Source organism: Oncorhynchus clarkii, chromosome 1 (assembly GCF_045791955.1).
Source record: "Oncorhynchus clarkii lewisi isolate Uvic-CL-2024 chromosome 1, UVic_Ocla_1.0, whole genome shotgun sequence".
Taxonomy (NCBI): Eukaryota; Metazoa; Chordata; class Actinopteri; order Salmoniformes; family Salmonidae; genus Oncorhynchus; species Oncorhynchus clarkii.
This window is the reverse complement of record NC_092147.1, coordinates 55,274,696-55,294,254: the sequence shown is the minus strand read 5'-3', so window position 1 is coordinate 55,294,254 and position 19,559 is coordinate 55,274,696. Positions and strand designations below refer to the sequence as shown.

General features: G+C 44.3%; 1 protein-coding gene across 3 annotated transcripts in view; it reads left to right on the top strand.

Annotated features, from left to right (window-relative positions):
• LOC139416612 (SPARC related modular calcium binding 2) overlaps window positions 1-19,559 on the top strand; it is an 87,029-nt gene that overhangs the window by 3,446 nt on the left and 64,024 nt on the right. For all 3 annotated transcript variants that reach the window (XM_071165483.1, XM_071165493.1, XM_071165501.1), the window contains exon 2: window positions 18,837-18,999. In XM_071165483.1, coding sequence (XP_071021584.1) covers window positions 18,837-18,999 — 163 coding nt within the window. The remainder of the gene's footprint in view (window positions 1-18,836; window positions 19,000-19,559) is intronic.

Sequence of the window (19,559 nt, the reverse complement as noted above, 5' to 3'; positions counted from 1 at the left end):
AGACTGGAGGCCGAAGTGGCTGCAGAGGAATGTGCAGTGTCAGAGTCTTGCCTCTGTGATTTAGAGGTTGATGTGGCAGCCGCCGCCCTTAGTGCCACTATTTATGGGCTGTGCGAGGATGCCTTAATATCCAATGGGAAACAAATGGCCATGGGTTGTTAACCTGGAGGTGAGGGGTCAGAGAAGCTCTCTCCTCTGCCTGCACATGGCATTTTGGAATGTGGGAGGAAGCATTGCATTGTGCAGATGCACCTCTCGCTCTGCATTCTCACACACACACTGTGATATACAGTTGAAGTCAAAAGTTTACATACACTTAGGTTGGAGTCATTAAAACTCATTTTTCAACCACTCCACAAATTTCATGTTAACAACTATAGCTTTGGCAAGTCGGTTAGGACATCTACTTTCTGCATGACACAAGTAATTTTTTCAAAATTGTTCATAGGCAGATTATTTCACTCATAATTCACTGTATCACAACTCCAGTGGGTCAGAAGTTTACATACACTATGATGACTGTGTCTTTAAACAGCTTGGAAAATTCCAGAAAAGAAGCTTCTGATAGGCTAAGTGACATAATTTGAGTCATTTGGAGGTGTACCTGTGGATGTATTTTAAGGCCTACCTTCAAACTCAGTGCATCACAGGAAAATCAAAAGAAATCAGCCAAGACCTCAAAAAAATGATGGACCTCCACATGTTGGGTTCATCATTGAGAGCAATTTCCAAAAGTCTGAAGGTAATTCAAAATTAGGCATTCGCACATCTGAGTAATCTTTTTTGCAGGTGCATGGCAACAGTTGAACAAGATGAAGGAAACAGGAAACTGTACACTGCTCTTGATAGTATCACTAATATTAATAAGCTTACTTATTGGCCTCACGGCTTTCGTCAGTGCTTTTGTGATTAAAAAAAAAATAGCACCCTTATGTAGACCTAGCCCCACCCACATTCGTTCCACACGTCGAAAGGGGTTGGAGGCAAAGGAAAAACACATAAGTGCTACCAAATATAAAAGCCTGAAGGTACCATGTTCATCTGGACAAACAATAGTACGCAACTATGGGACAACACCATGGGACAACGCAGCCGTCATACTGCTCAGGAAAGAGCCGTGTTCTGTCTCCTAGAGATGAACGTACTTTGGTGCGAAACGTGCAAATCAATCCCAGAACAACAGCAAAGGACCTTGTGAAAATGCTGGAGTAAACAGGTACAAAGGTATCTATATTCACAGTAAAACAAGTCCTATATTGACGTAGCCTGAAAGGCCGCTCAGCAAGGAAGAAGCCAGTGCTCCAAAACCGCCATAAAAAAGCCAGACTACGGTTTACAACTGCACATGGGGACAAAGATTGTACTTTTTGAAGAAATGTCCTCTGGTCTGATGAAACAAAAATAGAACTGTTTGGCCATAATGACCATTGTTTTGTTTGGAGGAAAAGGGGGAGGCTTGCAAGCCAAAGAACACCATCCCAACCGTGAAGCACGGGGGTGGCAGCATCATGTTGTGGGGGTGCTTTGCTGCAGGAGGCACTGGTGCACTTCACAAAATAGATGGCATCATGAGGAAGGAAAATGATGTGGATATATTGATGCAACATCTCAAGACATCAGTCAGGAAGTAAAAGCTTGGTCGCAAATGGATCTTCCAAATGGACAATGACCCCAAGCATACTTCCAAAGTTGTGGCAAAATGGCTTAAGGACAACAAAGTCAAGGTATTGGAGTGGTCATCACAAGCCCTAACATCAATCCTATAGATGATTTGTGGGCAGAACTGAAAAAACATGTGCGAGCAAGGAGGCCTACAAACCTGAATCAGTTACTCCAGCTCTGTCAGAAGGATGAGCCAAAATTCACCCAACTTATTGTGGGAAGCTTGTGGAAGGCTACCGGAAACGTTTGACCCAAGTTAAAGAATTTAAAGGCAATTCTACCAAATACTAATTGAGTGTATGTAAACATCTGACCCACTGGGAATGTAATGAAATAAATAATAGCTGAAAGAAATAATTATCATTTATTTTATTGTGACATTTCACATTCTTAAAATAAAGTGCTGATCCTAACTGACCTAATACAGGGAATTATTACTACGATTAAATGTCAGGAATTGTGAAAACTGAGTTTAAATATACTTGGCTAAGGTGCATATAAACTTCCGTCATCAACTGTTCTCAGAGACTAGCCGTGCACAAACACATACACACACACTGATATATGTGTGCACTCTGTCCTTGTGGAGGCAGAGGGATGGAGCAGTGTTTGGTGTATGTGTGTTTGTTTTAACATCTCAGCATTGAGGTAAAAAGTGTTGTGAGTGTTATATCTGACTTTTGATTCTAATGGAATGAACACCAGTGGGATTGAAATTGACGCCACCTGGGGTGAATAAATGAAGTGGGGTTTTTGTTACTCCACTGTGTTGAGGTAATTTCTCTGTCAGAGTGAAAAAAAACATGGAAGGGGCCTCATGATCATATTTCCCAGTATCCCTTGCTGCAGGTTGCTATTTATAATTGTTTGTTTTAATATCTATGTTTCTGCATGCATATTGATTGATTAATTGTTCTTATACTACCCAAAGATAACACATTTTTCTTAACATATCCGATCTGTAAGTGGTTGGACTTATTGCATCCATTATTGAGATGGTTGTTCCAGTGTAGATGGTTTAGGTAGTCTCATTTATCCCTTACAAGTTCCAATTGTTGGATATCCTAATATGATTTGCCGATGTGGCCTGCAAACCAAGTGTTTCAGACCACTGTGTTAGGGTAAAACTAGGCTGTCGAAGTATGATATTGTCAAAAAAAGTAATATATTGTCATAAATAATTACATCTTTATGATGAAATATTCACTTAGGCACTCACTTGCTGAAGGTTGCAGGACTGAAAGCTGTGAAATGCAACAATAATGTTTCTGTCACTAGTACCTCTAAAATTTACTTGAAAGGAACCCTGGGAAATAAATATACAAATAGGCCTTTACACCCTACAGTGTTAAAACAACACCCCAGAATGAGTTACTGTAACTCCACATGTATTCATTGCTAACCACAGTAAAATTTGGTAACTATTTGCATGAGCTTTCAGAGATCATATCTTATTATTTAACATTGTTTAAGGTTTTTGATCATTAGGCATTTTATCCCACTTTCACAGCCATTGTTGTGCACTGTGCTCAATCCACTAACAGTAGCCTAAGTGTCAGTCTCTCTCCTTGTTCGGGCGGTGTTCGGCGGTCGGCAGTCGACGTCACCGACTTTCTAGCCACCGCTGATCCACTTTTCATTTTCCATTTGTTCTGTCTTTGTCTTATCACACCTGGATTCACTCAAACAATTACTTGTTTATTATTTAGCCCTCTGTTCCCCATGTTGTATTTGTGAGTGATTGTTTATTGTTATTGTCAAGCGCTGCACTTTTGTTTTAGACCGTGTTTTGGCACTAGTATTTGTTATGTGCTGTCATTTGGTAACCGGTATTAAAGTGAGCCTTTTTATTATACTCCGCTCTCTTGCACCTGACTTCGCCTCCCATATACACGCCAACACTCTTGGGGTGTTAGTTTTTCAACACTTTGAAAAGTATTATTTTAACAACCTTTCTGTCAGTTACATTTACACACAAGAAAGTATTACAATTAACACTGTGGTTGTCAAAATTCTGAACTCAAATTTGCTGTGTGGGCACGGTGCAGGGGCATGCTCGGGATATGACTATAACAATGAGACAACTTCTACCATGTAGTAAACTATTGCAAACACAAAACTATTGCAACACAAAACATTCCCTGGTATTCCCTGGTATGCATATATAATCTACTGGACTCAAGTTGGTGGCTGAGTCTCAGAATTACACTTTATTGGTGAACCGTCATAATAGGACCTTTAGAAAACATAACTGATATTGTATTTAGGCTATATTTGGTCACACAAACAATAACTCATTCATTAAATTAAGCCTTCATAAACCCCCTAAGGCCTACATAGATGCTTCACATGGTTAATACATGTAAAGAACTTTGTGAGACAATAGATATAACATGGAATGTTGTGGGGTTAGGTTGTGGTCTGGTGAGACAGAGTGGCTTTAATGTTTTGCCTCAGGAGAAATTGATTAACCAGAAGACGTTTGTAGTTCCCTTTAAGTTAGTCAACTTCGGTCAAATACTATGGGGAGTCGCACACTCTCGAAATATGCACCTCGCTGGAAGCCCCTTCCACAGGTGATAAAGCTTGAGGCTCGAATTCATTCCTTCAATTATTCTGTTCTTCACCTCGGTGTGAAACGGAACGATTCACTTTACTAAACAAACAATTGTAACACGAAACTGTCTTACATTGTGTCAACTTAACTGTCCCTTAGTGGTAGAGCATACTATCAAGAACTTTGTTTGTTGAATTTGGCATGGTTCTCATAAGTTTCCTAATCACAAACAATTAGTTATTCTTTGAATAGTTTGGCCTGGCTATAGCAGTAAGTAAGATGGCTAACGCGTCCAAAACAACTAAGGCTAACAAGCTAGTTCGGGTTTGCGACCATGCACAAATTAATTAAAAGATACTCACGTTTGTTGTCTTGTATGTTTTGTCTCGATGAAGGCTCAAGGTCCCACCTCAGTGATTCGGTCCTAAGTAGATTTTTGAGATCAGGCTAGCTAACAAGCGCTGCATAGCATGCTAGCCAGGTTAGCTAACTTGCAGAGGCGAGCTAGCTACTGAAATCTATTCCGGCTTCCTAACGGTGGAATAGCTTGGGTAGCTCTCTTATTTAGTATATGTAGCTAGCGTTCAGTTTCTTGGTTATACTAAACGGATTGTGCTGCGGTCAAAGAGGCTAGCTAGACTAGAAGCCTCATCATGGTTAAAGTTGGTTAGCGTGCATAACTTCTGGCAAATTAAGCTTACTAGCTTTCCCTCAGCATTAAGGCAATCACATTCCTATTTCCAATTCCTGGAGTTGGAGGGAGTGGAGGAAGTGGGGCTTGCGGGCACCTCCGATGAGAAAGCAGCCTCCGAGCACTTGGCTCGGGTAATCCTCGGAGCGAGGGACCTTAGCACAGGTCTGAGTGACTGGTGAGCCCCTGGACAAAAACATTACTGTGACATCAGTGCCTCCACGTATGGTTACGGCCAAACAGGGTGCTACGTCAACCAATGCCGTAGCCCCTGTGTCCATAAGGGGCCGGGCTTTGTCCAGGCTATACAGTCTCATGGAAACACAACTTAGTTTTGAAGCTTGTCCGTGTTTAAAGCCCCCTGATACCCCCCCCGCCCCCGTTCCATGGTGTTCACCTGGTTCAAAGGGTATATCAATCTCCCAGGGTGAGTGTAATAAATTGGGAGATTCGCTCTCTGTCCACAAGAGGGCACTCTCCCCCATAGGTGGCTCATTACTGGGATTAATAGCTGATTCGTGCCTGTAGCTCACTAGTCCCTATTAGGTGCTTAGTGATACAGGTAATGGGTTTTATAGGCGATTGGTTTGATTCCTGGGAATTTATTTAGCTTTTTCAGAGCTGTATGACGGGAGGCTCACTGTCTGCTCCAATCAATAGCGCCCATGTGCAATATTTCTGTGGATCATGCGAACAGGAACATCGGGGTACAGGCTACAATTTTCTACGGCGTCATCACGTCCACTGTTCCCGAGGCCTTCGTGCCAATATTGAGGGACCATGTGTTGTTCCGCAAGGAGTGGAGACTTCACCCCTGGGTGTTTGCCCAGATATGGGAGAGGTTTGGCAGGGCCGATGTAGATCTTTACGCATCACGAGAAAACGTGCAGTGTAGTCTACTTTTCTTGATGAGGGACCCGAGTGCCCCATTTGGAATGGACGCTCTGGTGCACCAGTGGCTTTGGACCCTCCTTTACGCGTTTCCGCCAGTGGTTCTGATTCAGCCCACGTTTGAGAGAGTGCGCCGGAAGGGATTATCATTGATTCTTGTGTCTCCCCGTTGGTCCAGGCAGCCTTGGTTCGAGGAGATCATTTGCCCTTTAGGCGGGGACTCATGGCAACTCCTGTTGCGCAGTGACCTGTTGTCCCAGGCGCATGGGTTTGGCATGCAAGGCTGGAGATTAGGTTCCTATGTGCCTGGCCCTTGATGGCTAGAGGTTTACCTCCGAATGTTATTGCTACCATTCAATCCCCAAAGGCGTCCTCCACGAGAAGGCTGTATGCGTATAAGAGGCAAGCGTTTGAGCTCTGGTGCCATGATAAAGGGCTGGTTACTTTTGATTGCTCTGTGAGGGACATCCTTATGTTCCTAGAGGAGCTTTTTGAGCAGGGGCGGGCATTCTCCACCTTAAAAGTGTACATGGCCACTATCTTAGAGTGTCATGTGGGAATTGATTGAGCCACACCGGGGGCCCACCCCCTGGTTGTGTGGTTCCTAGACGGTGACGACGTATCAGACGGGTCTCTAAACCTATTTCGCCCACATGGTACTTGACGCTGGTTTTGGAGGCACTGTGTTCCCCTTTGAGCCTCTGGAGTCGGTGGATCTGAAGATCCTCTTCTAAAGAACTTCCTTGCTCATGGCTTTTAGCATCGGCTAAACGTGTTGGGGACCTCCATGCTTTATCTGTACACACTTCCTGTACTCAGTTTGACCCGGGTGACTCTAAGGTGATGTTGTCCATGACTATGAGCCCAGTTGTATAAAACATCTTAAGTTAATTTTCCCTTTATCTTTTCCCTTAAAGTTTCCTTTAACTTTAAAGGGGAACTGCACCCGCTGATTTGGCCTCATTTTTTAGCTTGCTCCTCAAGAAATGCTAGTGGCCATGACAGAAGCCAAACGTGAGTTGGCTTGTGGGTGTGGTTCGATGTGGGTGCTTCTTGGGTGTGCCACCAAGACACATCCATCTGTCAGCAGCCCGCAGCTGTTTCCCTCAACTTAATCACAACAAACTAACTTCATTCAGGTTGGGTTCAATAGCTTTGAATAGGTCAGTAGCCTACAGAGTAATATGAGAAGAATGCATTTGCTGAATTTATGTAGATAGTCTAAGTGTTTTGATCACTTTTAAATGTAGTAACAGGTCCATATATAATAAACAAGCCTTTACGTAATACCGTAGAAGCAGTGTTCTACTAATATAACAATGTCCACCATTCATCTTTCATTGCCATTCACAGCATTCTGTCTGGTGGTAATGGGGCTACCTTGGCAAACATGTCAGAGTGGTCATACCTTCGTGTGTGGTGTCCCATATACAACAGGAGTTCCCTGATCCTGGTGTAGAATACACAGGGTTTCTCCCTCCCGATATGGACTGATACCACTCAATTCAATAATAAAAAAGACAATACAAGTAAAAGTTGTGTCTAGTAAAAATGTTATGCCGAGTGCCAGGTCTCTCTCCATTCAGAGACATCAGTAAGCCTGTCTGTCAGTCTGGACTTCATCACCTCATCTTTCAAGTCTCCATGTGCTGGCTCCATACATGTTTATGTGAATACACACACATAGTGTATGTGTATTATTAGCAATGGCAGTTAGGATAGGAAATAGAGTATCTGACACACAAACAAGTACTATGTTAAAGATTGAACAGGTCAGATAAAACCTACCCAACTATCTGCAGAAATAGGCAGAGTTGAGGCAGATTTCATCAGCGACACATGGAATGAAAATAGTGTTACTGTTACTGGACATTTGTGCTGCAGTGTATTATTAGTAATCACCTCATTGTGAATGTGTTGAGTTGATGTGTTGAGTGCCTTGTCAGACTAAACCTACCTAATTCTGTTCTCCCCATTGATGACCATTGGTGAGCAGGCCAGAGGTGAGGTCTTTGCCAGAGCCCCATTGATGGGCATAGCAGCGTAGATCAGCTCCTGGCCACTCATCAAAGATACTGGTCGGTAGTGCTGAGCGATTAACCAGTGCACTGTTAATCTAGAGAGGAAATCAAATCATTCACAAAATAAATCAAATCAAGTACTATTTGGGATGCTGGTTTGAAGGGAGTCATAGTTTTAATTGAGCAAATATTCAACCTAGTTCAGCGCAGAAACATGGTAATTAACTACAATGACCATTTTTTTTACTATTGCGGCATTTTTCCCCAGCTTAGATGGATCAGAGAGTAAGAGGCGAGTGAGAGGTTTCACTCTTGCCAAAAATCTGTCCAAAACAAGCCCAATGCATTTCTGTGGGCTTATTTTGGACCTACGATTGTAACCTGCCTTCCCACCTTTATGACTCCCATTGTTAGGACAGAGACATGGGCGTCTTGTCATATACAGTATGCAGATTTCAGGATGGATACACTTTTACGGCTGCTACGTTAGGTTAGATACACACAGACCACATAGACCGCATGAGAGAGGAATGTACACAACACAAGAGGAGAGGGATAGAGACAGTTCGTGAAAGTATGCCTTATCTACTTTGAAGAACAAGTAAAATTATTTCATCAGACAGCTCTGCAGGCTAGCTAAATAAGATGACTAAAAACAGTACAGTAAGGGTAGGACATAATGTTCGATGGCCTGGCTGGCTGACTGCAATTGCCTGAGTAGAGATGAGATGATTACTTTATGAAATGAAAAATAATAAACTAATCAAATAAAAACTAAGTAATATACACAACTGAAATATTTTCAAATAAATATTTTGTTTAATATTCAAAATTCAATGTATTTGGCTTTGGAATTTCCATTAAAAAGCTTGGAAATCATTGTAAAGTCATAATTTCATAAGGCATTTAATGTTATTTGACACACACAAACACACAAAGCACTGATTACATTATCAATGGTGGTTCTGATTAGCCTGTGATACTATCAAGAGCAGTGTGCGGTTTCCTTCTTTTCTCTCATTGTATTCAACTGTTACCATGCACCTGCAAAAAAGACAGCTCAGATGTGCGAGTGCATTTGGAAATGTTGGTTCTGATTAGCCTGATGAAACCAACCTGATCTATGCTTTCACCTTTCTATTTCACTTCAGATATATCATGCCCTGGACATTATACAGTGGCTTGCGAAAGTATTCACCCCCCTTGGCATTTTTCCTATTTTGTTGTCTAACAACCTGGAATAATAAGTTGGGAAAAAAGTTTGTATAATTTAATTTACACAACATGCCTAACACTTTGAAGATGCAATATATATTTTTTATTGTTAAACAAACAAGAAATAAGACAGAAACACAGAAAACTTGAGTGTGCATAACTATTCACCCCGCTAAAGTCAATACTTTGTAGAGAGCCACCTTTTGCTGCAATTACAGCTGCAAGTCACTTGGGGTATGTCTCTATAAGCTTGGCACATCGAGCCACTGGAATTTTTGCCCATTCTTCAAGGTGAAACTGCTCCAGCTCCTTCAAGTTCGATGGGTTCCTCTGGTGTACAGCAATCTTTAAGTCATACCACAGATTCTCAATTGGATTGAGGTCTGGGCTTTGACTAGGCCATTCCAAGACATTTAAAGGTTTCCCCTTACACCGCTAGAGTGTAGCTTTAGCAGTATGCTTAGGGTCATTGTCCTGCTGGAAGGTGAACCTCTGTCCCAGTCTCAAATCTCTGGACAAACAGGTTTCCCTCAATAATTTCCATGTATTTAGCGCCATCCATCATTCCTTCAATTCTGACCAGTGTCCCAGGCCCTGCCGATGAAAAACATTGTCACAGCATGGTGCTGCCACTACCATGCTTCACTGTGGGGATGGTGTTCTTGGGGTGATGGGGGGTGTTGGGTTTGCGCCAGACATATTGTTTTCCTTAATGGCCAAAAAGCTACATTTTAGTCTCATCTGACCAGAATGTTTGGGGAGTCTCCAACATGCCTTTTGCCGATTTATTTAAGAGTGGCTTTCTTTCTGGCCACTCTTCCATAAAGCCAGCTCTGTGGAGTGTACTGCTTAAAGTGGTCCTATGGACAGATACTCCAATCTCTGCTGTGGAACTTTGCAGCTCCTTCAGGGTTATCTTTAGTCTCTTTGTTGCCTCTCTGATTAATGCCCTCCTGCCTGGTCTGTGAGTTTTGGTGGGTGGCCCTCTCTTGGCAGGTTTGTTGTGGTGCCATATTCTTTCCTTTTTTTAATAATAGATTGAATGGTGCTCTGTGGGATGTTCAAAGTTTCGGATATGTTTATATACCTCAACCCTGATCTGTACGTCTCCAAAACTTTGTCCCTGGCCTGTTTGTAGAGCTCCTTGGTCTTCATGGTGCCACTTGCTTGGTGGTGCCCCTTGCATAGTGGTGTTGCAGACTCTGGGGCCTTTCAGGACAGGTGTATATATACTGAGATCATGTGACACTTAAATAAGTTTTGTGCATTCTAACTAATTATGTCTTTTGAAGGTAATTGGTTGCACCATATCTTTTTTAGGGGCTTCATAGCAAAGGGATCAACACATATGCAATCACCACTTTTCCATTTTGTATCTTTTATAACTTTTTTTCATTTCCCTTCACCAATTTGGACTATTTTGTGTATGTCCATTACATTAAATCCAAATAAAAATCTAGTTAAATGACAGGTTGTAATGCAACAAAATAGGAAAAACACCAAGGGGGATGAATACTTTTGCAAGGCACTGTATGCATCTAAGAAGTAGAAAACAAGAAACAAATGTCAGTTACATAAATCATGTTTCATAATTGGGTTATCAAATGTGTCAAAGCAATGAAATGGGTCACCTTCTGTATTTGTACAAATGATGAGCCTTTGAAAGCTGTTGCCGCTGACAGGTGAAGGTTACTGGCCGGATACTTGCCAACATGTGGCTGACTGACATTTACTCCTGAGGTGCTGTCCTGTTGCACCCTCTACAACCACTGTGATTATTGTTATCTGACCATGCTGATCATCTATGAACGTTTGAACATCTTGTCCATGTTCTGTTATAATCTCCACCCAGCACAGCCAGAAGAGGACTGGTCACCCCTCAAAGCATGGTTTCGCTCTAGGTTTCTTCACTTTGTGGCATCGGCTGATGTAAAAAGGGCTTTATAAATACATTTGATTGATTGATTGACTGTTCAATTTATAGGAATTCTCACAGCGAGTGCATGTCTGCATGATATTGATGAGGGCTCCCTTGTTGGTATTTTCTATGCTGCATATTCGGTTGCAAACTGGACATATCTCGATCAACTGCAGCAGGCAATCTTATGAGGTGTTGTTGACTGGGAGGGACTGTGACATGGTGATATATTAGACAGCCAAGTGGTAAATTGCATTTTGTTATAAAGAAAGGACAAGGCTTTTTGCTAATATACTTCAGCCAAAATTACTGTACAGTTGGATCTGCTTGGCTGGGTAACTGGCCAATGATTTTATCAAGACGGGTATTTTTGAATACAACTCTTTATATAACACACCTCGCCTGTCATTGTTGATGAAGTCGCCTGTGTCATCAGGGTAGTAACTCGGCTCACTGTCAGAGGCCTGATGATGGCGTGTCCTTTTCGTAGGAGTCAAGGGAGACTCTGGAAACAATGGCAATCACATTACAGGACATGCTATGATACACACCTTTGCTCCTTCTGGTAGGTCCCGGCATGTATTCCTGACCATGGGATCTATCTGACACCCAACTGTGCACTTTGTCTAACAGGAAAACAGGGTCAACAATTGTCATCATCCCTCAGTTATTAACATAGCTTGAGAAATAACGTAATCTCATTTGGAAGCTAATTCTATGCTTTACAGATGTAGACTGACTGGCTCCAGATTGTATTAGATAAACACGTTACATTATGCAACCAACTGTGACATGTTTTGCTATGGCCCTGGGCTAGTTTGAGTTTGTTGCTGCTAGTTAGTATTCTGTTATAGTCAGACATGAGTTAGCTAGTACCACCATAGCTGCATTCAATATTTATTTGTGCCCTAGAGACAAAGGTTGCACCTCGGATGCTAATGTGACTGTTTTGTCTGAATTACACTAACTTAGAGTGGCATGGAAATACGATGGCATTGCTAAAGTAAGCAAATAATTAGTAGAAAAAAACGTTGCCAAATTGTGTTCTCGTCAAATTTACTTTAGAGAGATGGCAATGTTGTAACGATCTGGGTGTAGTGGGTGCGAAGTCAGGCACAGGAAGCAGAGAGTTCAGGGGAGTGCTATTTAATGCACTAATAAGCCACCCCACAAAACACACTGTCCCCCGGTACTCACTGCGGTGGCAGTCAGCACTCCTCTTCTGCCATCCACTGGCTTGTTTGAGGGATTCCTGGACAGCTCTCCAGGTCTCCTTGGAGCGCTGCACCCACTCCTCCACCACAGGAGCCTCGGTCTGATTCGGATGCCATGGTGCCAGGACCGGCTGGTAGCCCAACACACACTGAAATGGTGATAGGTTCATAGAAGACGGAGTGAGTTCTGGGCATACTCCGCCCATGGGATGTACCTAGACCACTCCCCTGGCCGGTCCTGGCAATACGACCGCAGAAACCTACCCACCTCCTGGTTCACTCTCTCCACCTGCCCATTACTCTCGGGGTGATAACCGGAGGTCAGGCTGACCGAGACCCCCAGACGCTCCATAAACGCCCTCCATACCCGAGACATCAACTGGGGACCTCGATCACACCATAGTGCCGGAAGACGTGGGTAAATAGCGCCTCCGCAGTCTGTAGGGCTGCAGGGAGACCGGGCAACGGGAGGAGACGGCAGGACTTAGAAAACCGATCCACAACAACCAGGACCGTAGTGTTCCCCTGAGACAGGGGAAGATCGTTCAGGAAATCCACTGACAAGTGAGACCATGGCCGTTGTGGAACGGGGAGGGGCTGTAACTTCCCTCTAGGAAGGTGCCTAGGAGCCTCTCTGGGCGAACACCGAACAGGAAGAGACACAGAACCTAACGTCCCTAGCCAAGGTGGGCCACCAATACTTCCCCCTGAGACCCCGCACTGTCCTCGCCACACCAGGATGACCCGAAGAGGGTAGGGTGTGAGCCCACCGAATCAGTTGATTGCGAACACCAAGCGGCATGTACTTGCGACCAGTCGGACACTGAGAAGGTGCAGGTTCCACCCGTAATGCCCGCTTGATGTCCGAGTCCACCTCCCATACCACTGGTGCCACCAGCCTAGAGGCTGGAAGGATGGGAGTAGGATCGGTGGGCCGATCCTCCGTGTCATGGAGACGAGACAGCGCGTCGGCCTTCGTGTTCAGGGAGCCTGGTCTATAAGACAGGGTGAACCTGAATTGGGTGAAGAACATGGCCCACCTTGCCTGACGCAGATTCAGTCTCCTAGCTGCCCGGATATACTCCAGATTCTGGTGGTCGGTCCAGATGAGAAAAGGGTGCCTAGCCCCCTCAAGCCAGTTTCTCCACACCCTCAGGGTCTTTACCACCGCTAACAAGTCCCGGTCCCCCACATAGTTACGCTCCGCCAGACCGAGGTTCCTCGAAAAGAAAGCGCAGGGGCGGAGTTTCGGTGGCGTACCCGAGAGCTGTGATAGCATGGCACCCACCCCAGCCTCCGACACGTCCACCTCCACTATGAATGCTAAAGAGGGGTCTGGGTGCACCAACACGGTGGCATCTGTGAATAGCGCCTTCAACCTATTGAAGGCTCTGTCAGCCTCTGCCGACCACCTCAAACGCACCGCACAGCCCCTCTTCAGAAGTGAGGTAATGGGGGCCGCTACTTGGCCAAAACCCCGGATAAACCTCCGGTAGTAATTGGCAAACCCTAAGAATCGCTGCACTTCCTTCACCGTGGTTGGAGTCGGCCAATTTACACACGGCCTTAACGCGGTCACACGCCACCCGAACAGGAAGGGGAGCCACCTTCGGTAGGAGTCGTGACAAATGTTGCCATTTCTGTTACGAGAAAAGTTTGTCAAAAATAGCTAGCAATACTAATGTTAGCTAGCTAAAATACAGTGGTCCCCTCAATCTTAGTTAGCTGGCTAAAGTTATACTGCATCTAAAGTCAATCTGGCGACATCACAATCATGACAAAAGGTTTTCCTACTAATTATTTCCCTTCTTTTTAAATGTTATGTTTCCAAGCCAAATCCAAGTTGTATTGAGGTAGGCTAATATTAACTAGCTAGCTGGCTAGAAAGTAATAGTTGAGAAAAAAGTAACTAAAAAGAGACGTGTTTTATTATCTTCTAATTAATTTGTCTACTAAGATAAATGTGATTTCTTTGAGATGTTTAGTCAGTGAATCAGGCCGTATCCATGGTAACCAGACCCTCTTTCTGCCATGCATGCCTTCAAACTACTGTAAAAACACTTAAGAATGCCACTTACCTAAGGAAAATGTTTGAGGGGCTCTATGCAACACCCTTAAGCAATTCCCTTAGGTAAGGTCAAATTATTCCTCAAGGTAAACCCTTAAGGGAATACTTAAGATGTTTTATGCAACCGGGCCCAGGTCCTTAGCTTTGGGCTATTTCCCATCTCACTGCCCCCTTTTTGTTACTGAAGAGCAACACTGCCCATTGTTTAAAGGGTTGACTATAGGAGATATTTGTGCTGCGGCGAGTTGGGTATCACCACACATTTTTGTGAGGTTTTATTGCTTGGATGTCACTGCTCCCAGTGTAGCCCACCGTGTCCTTAAGGCTTTGACAGGGGAAAGTCAATAAGCAGAGCACCTTGTGTGCAATACCCAGACTGACGCATCTGGCTGGGTCAGGAGTGGGTGGTCTGCCAAGGAACGTTTCATTTATAGTATTCATTGGGGTCGGCCTGGGGCATGATTATATTTCCCCATAGTATGTTGTACCGAGTTGAATGACTGAAAGGGAACGTAATGTTATGACTATAACTACTGTTACTTGAAGGAGGGAAACGAGGTACAACACCTGTTTGGCCCGGCGTCGCCCATTCCTGGGCTCCTTGAAGAGCTGTATAAAACATTTAAAGAATGAATCCTAGCCTCACGCTTATCACCTGTGGAGGGCAGGGCCTCCAGCAAGGCACGGATATCATTGGCCTAGTCAGGCAGGATTGTAGATCCTTCAATCAAAGTTGCGAGAGTATGACACCCCATAGTATATTGTACCTCGTTTCCCTCCTTCAGAGAACTATAGTTATAGTCATAACGTTATGTTCTCTGCCTAAAACATTTGTCGATGCCCTCTTGATGTTATTAGGCATCTGAACAATGTGCCACTTATGTTATTCCTGGGTAGGTTATGTTTTTGTAATTGTACTGTGAAAGGTGTTAGACCTGTCTAGAATTGTGTTCGGATAAGAACTTGTAGAACAATGCCTGCCTCTGGCACAAACCTATAAAGAGAAAAATCATGCTTTAACTTAACACATGGCCTCTATTGCCCCCTTGTCATTCACAAAACTTAGCACCTGCAAACATTTCTTTACTTAAAAAAAAACTCACATAAAAAACTACCAGCGGCCTTTCACAGATTTCTCTTTTCTTTTTCCCCTTCTTATTTTTTACATCTTTCACAGCAATTAAACGCCTTTGCCTTTGATTGAGTTAATAGCCTGGTTAAAAAGCTGTCAATTTCTTCCCTGTCCACCATTCTGGAAACTAATGATCTCCTTTGCATCCAAGCGGTGGTGCAGGAAACCCCCGCCAAGGCGATTTAACACATTTCTGACGGCTCTCAGCTGGGGCCCCCATTGACTGTACGGGGCCGTGGTGTGAGGGGCCTCTCGGGGCAGTAGAAGAGGGGGCACCCCAGCCCAGAAGGCCCTCATTGGGCTACAATGTGCTCTCTGCTGGAGCTTCGCCTCCAGACCACTCCATTCAATCCCAAAAAGCTGCAGAGCCAGGGGAGGTAATAGGATTTGATTTGTATGCTGGTTGGTCTAGAAAAGAAAAATCCTCTCTCTCACACCCACTCCCTTTCTCAATCCCGCCTCGTTATCTTCAAACCTCTTATGGCATTATTTTAGCAGATGCAAAAAGCTTCTTCCAACAGAGATTAAGAAAATAGCATAAAAAGGACACAGAGACTAGAAAGAGAGAGAAATGGGCACATCAAAAGGGTACATGAAAAGGACTCAAGCCACAACAAGTGGTCTGTCTTGCATGAATTCTCTTCTTCTCCTTCTATGAAGAAGTCGTAAGTCACAGTAGAGCGGAGGGCGGAGACATGCACTTAGCTGTAGCAGACCCACTGGGCACACATTGGTTGAATCAACATTGTTCCCACATAATAAAAAAAAAAATGTTAAACAACGTGGAATAGACATGGAATTGACATTTGTGCCCAGTGGGGATGCAGTGGACAATCCATCACATTGTGGCCCAGGCCCTGTTATGGTGTGTGATGGTTGCCATGAGGTTGGAGTGATATGGCAGGGGAGTGTCAGGCCCACTGGCAGTGGTGGAAAATGATGATCTGGTCTGGTTCTCGAGGTGGGCAGCAGCAGTAGCACTCTGGGCTGTGGTGGGGCTCTGGGGCTGCTAGCCTGCTGTGGTGGGCTGGGTCTGGGTTGAAGTCTGGAGGACACACAGACTGATCATTGTCAGAGCTGATCCTGGCCCGCTACGGCTGTGGTCTTGAAGAAAACCATTTTCTGCCCAGTCTTTCTTGCCTCCTGCCCTTTATGTGACGGGGAGCTGTGAAAGAGAGCGGCCGGGTGCATGGAGGTCACAGCTGCAGGGGAAAGCCCTAATGGGAGATGTTGTTTCTGTACGATGGGAAGGGAAGACAGTGAGGGAGGAGGGGGGGAAAGAAGGAGGGAGGGGGTGAGAGAGTTCTCTGACCCAAGACTGTGGGAGACTGTCAGTCAGAAGCAGTGGTGCAGACTATCCAAGAAACTGAGAGATGAGAGACATGGACGAAGAGAAGGGGGGTTAGGGATAGACCCCCAACACACTCAGAAATGGGCATCAAGCCCTCCTCTTTTCTTCTCGAGATGATATTCATAAATTGGATGAACATTCACATGGATGTTTTGCATAGATCAGTAAAAGAAAACCAAGACAGAGGAAGTGGGCTTAAAAGATTCACTGACAATCATTTATCTCCCAATCCAGAAGATAGTATCCCAAGTGGGTAAGAGAGGGGAGAAGGAGGAGGGAAGAAAGAAAGGCTGCAAAGACTGTAGTCGTCACTCAGACACAGGGTGTGTTTGTGAAAACAGACGTCGGGCCCCTGTAGCACGTGCAAACATTTTATTCCACCGTCTCATCTCCTCTACTCCCTTTAGCTTTCCAGATCAATGATTTTTTAAAGAATGACAACGCATCAGTTTAAAGGCAGCGAGGGAAGAAAAGCAAGACAGACAGAAAAACAGGGGCTTGTAAAAATATATATATTTTTTTATTTAATCCAAGTCTTCCCTCGTGGCTCCTCTCTCTTTCTCAATGTGTTTCAACTGGCCTCTCTCTTCTGATTCCTCCCTGGGAGATTTATGATCAGAGATGACAGAGGGGGTTGTCTCCCCCGGCCATGGGCGATGCCGTGATCCAGGCTAGCGCTCTTCCAGGTGCAGTGCAGCCCCTCCAGCTCTCCTCTTCTGAGCAGTGTTAGAGGCCCATCTGCTAACAACCCTAAACCCTCGGCACGTCAAGTCTCTCTTCATTTGTTACATGTCAGACAAAGCTAATTTATTTTATTAGTGATCATCCCGTCCACCTATATGGATGATGTTTCCTTTTTCATCTTTCTAGGCCCACTGCCCTGTCATTTCATCGCTAACAATGGATTTATTTGCTGTGGGTAACTTGTAGGTGTGTGTGTGTGGGTGGGTGGGTGTGTATGTGTTGGAGGTTACAGCTGTTCAGGAGTGTGTATACTGCATGTGCATGTGTGCGTACCTACAATGACAACTTAAACAAAAACTGTTTGTGTTTATTTTGAGTGGTCCAATATTTACATGACTTCAGATACAATAGAATTCAAGTGTCAGGAGAGGACAGTTAAGTCCACAAACAGGCATTTACTATTGGATTGAAATGAAAACAACACCTGTGTGTGTTCTGGAGACAGGAGAGGGCACAAAACAGTGTGTTTTCACCGTTCAATCCACACAAAACCCTCAAGACTTCTATTTTATTTAGCCACTTTCTCATTCAGTGTCTTTCCATTCATTGTAGCAGTCACAGCCTGTTGCCTGCTCCTTTGTGTGGACCAGCGAGGGGGTTTCAGTTTGCGGTGGGCAGACACAATGGTGGCATTGACACAGGTGATCTGATGCGTTCAGCCAGGAGGCTGCATCCTTGTTGCTCTCTTTTCATGCCTCAGTCAAACATCCATCGGGAATCTGGAGGGATTTCAGGTGAATTCCTGCGCAGGTGTTGGCACGAAAAAAAGGCAAGCAGGAAGCGTCACTCAAGTCTGATCCAGCTCCCCTCCCCCTCAACCCCCTCACCCCCGGGACAAGACAAGGCATGGCTACTCCTTGTGACTGACAGCTTCTCCTCAGTCCTGTGATAGAGACGGTTTCATCAGGGTGTCTGTGTGGTTGAATATCAATGAGAGGATGTTATGCTTGTTTTCTTTTTACCACCAGTAACGACTAGAAAAGACTGCTAAAAAGGAACTTTCAATTACGATATTTGGTTTAGGCAATGAATGGACAGCTGTACCTTGTTGGCATAAGAGTCTCACAATATGGTTCTGCAAGGCATATGCCTATACACAGGCCCCAATTACACCGTGTATTTAGGCTACATACTGTGCATCCCTTTGAAATCACACCTGCTGCTTGAGAAGATTAAACTGTTTTTTCAGAGAGGTCAATGATATTATTCAGTGTAATGATTTTCAACATGTTTAACACTCTCTTATTTCTGTCCATTTCTCCACTCTATCTTGCTCTCTGTCTCTCTGTCTCCTTTTCTCTTTACTCTCATCTTCCTTTCTGTCCATATCTCCCTCTTGCCTCTCCCTCCCTCTCTTTCCTTTCTCTCTCAGTTTCTGCGGGTGGAGCAGGATAAGGAGTGTAACATGGAGTGTACTGGTGGTCCCAGGAAGCCCCTGTGCGCGTCGGACGGCAGGACCTTCTCATCGCGCTGCGAGTTCCTCCGTGCCAAGTGCCGAGACCCCCAGCTGGAGGTCATCCGAGGGCCATGCAAAGGTCAGGCCATGAGTCACGCTTCAGCCCCACGGAGCCTCGCAAATGAGCCCCGGGTCACAGCAGAAACTTAATTTCAGCATAATTGATTCTTTGAGCACTGGGATGACAACTGGAGTTGACACAGGCAGGCCTATAGAGAGTATAATGTAAAGTGAATTCCGCTGGTTTGGTCTTATAGGTTTGTGTGTAGCTACTAGTCATGCATTATACAGGACAAGTTCCCAACTCCCCATCAATGTTTTAACCTGTTATGTGTTATGTTTTTTTGTGGTATAATAAGTCTAACTTGAGGGATGATGAAAGGATAATTGGCAGGTAAAAGTGTAGACAGTCGACGTGTAGAAGAATGAACACATTCTAGTTTATTGCGTTGATGAAGTTCTTGAATGATTTGTATTAGATGTGTATATGTGTTGGAGGGTGTGTATCCTGCAACATTGTTCCCCCTTTGCTTTATGTTTCTTTTTACATTATTTCCTTTCCTTTCTATCCAATCACAATGTCAAACTATGGGTGAAGCATCCCCATCGATTAGAAACAGATTTTTTTATCCTCCGTCT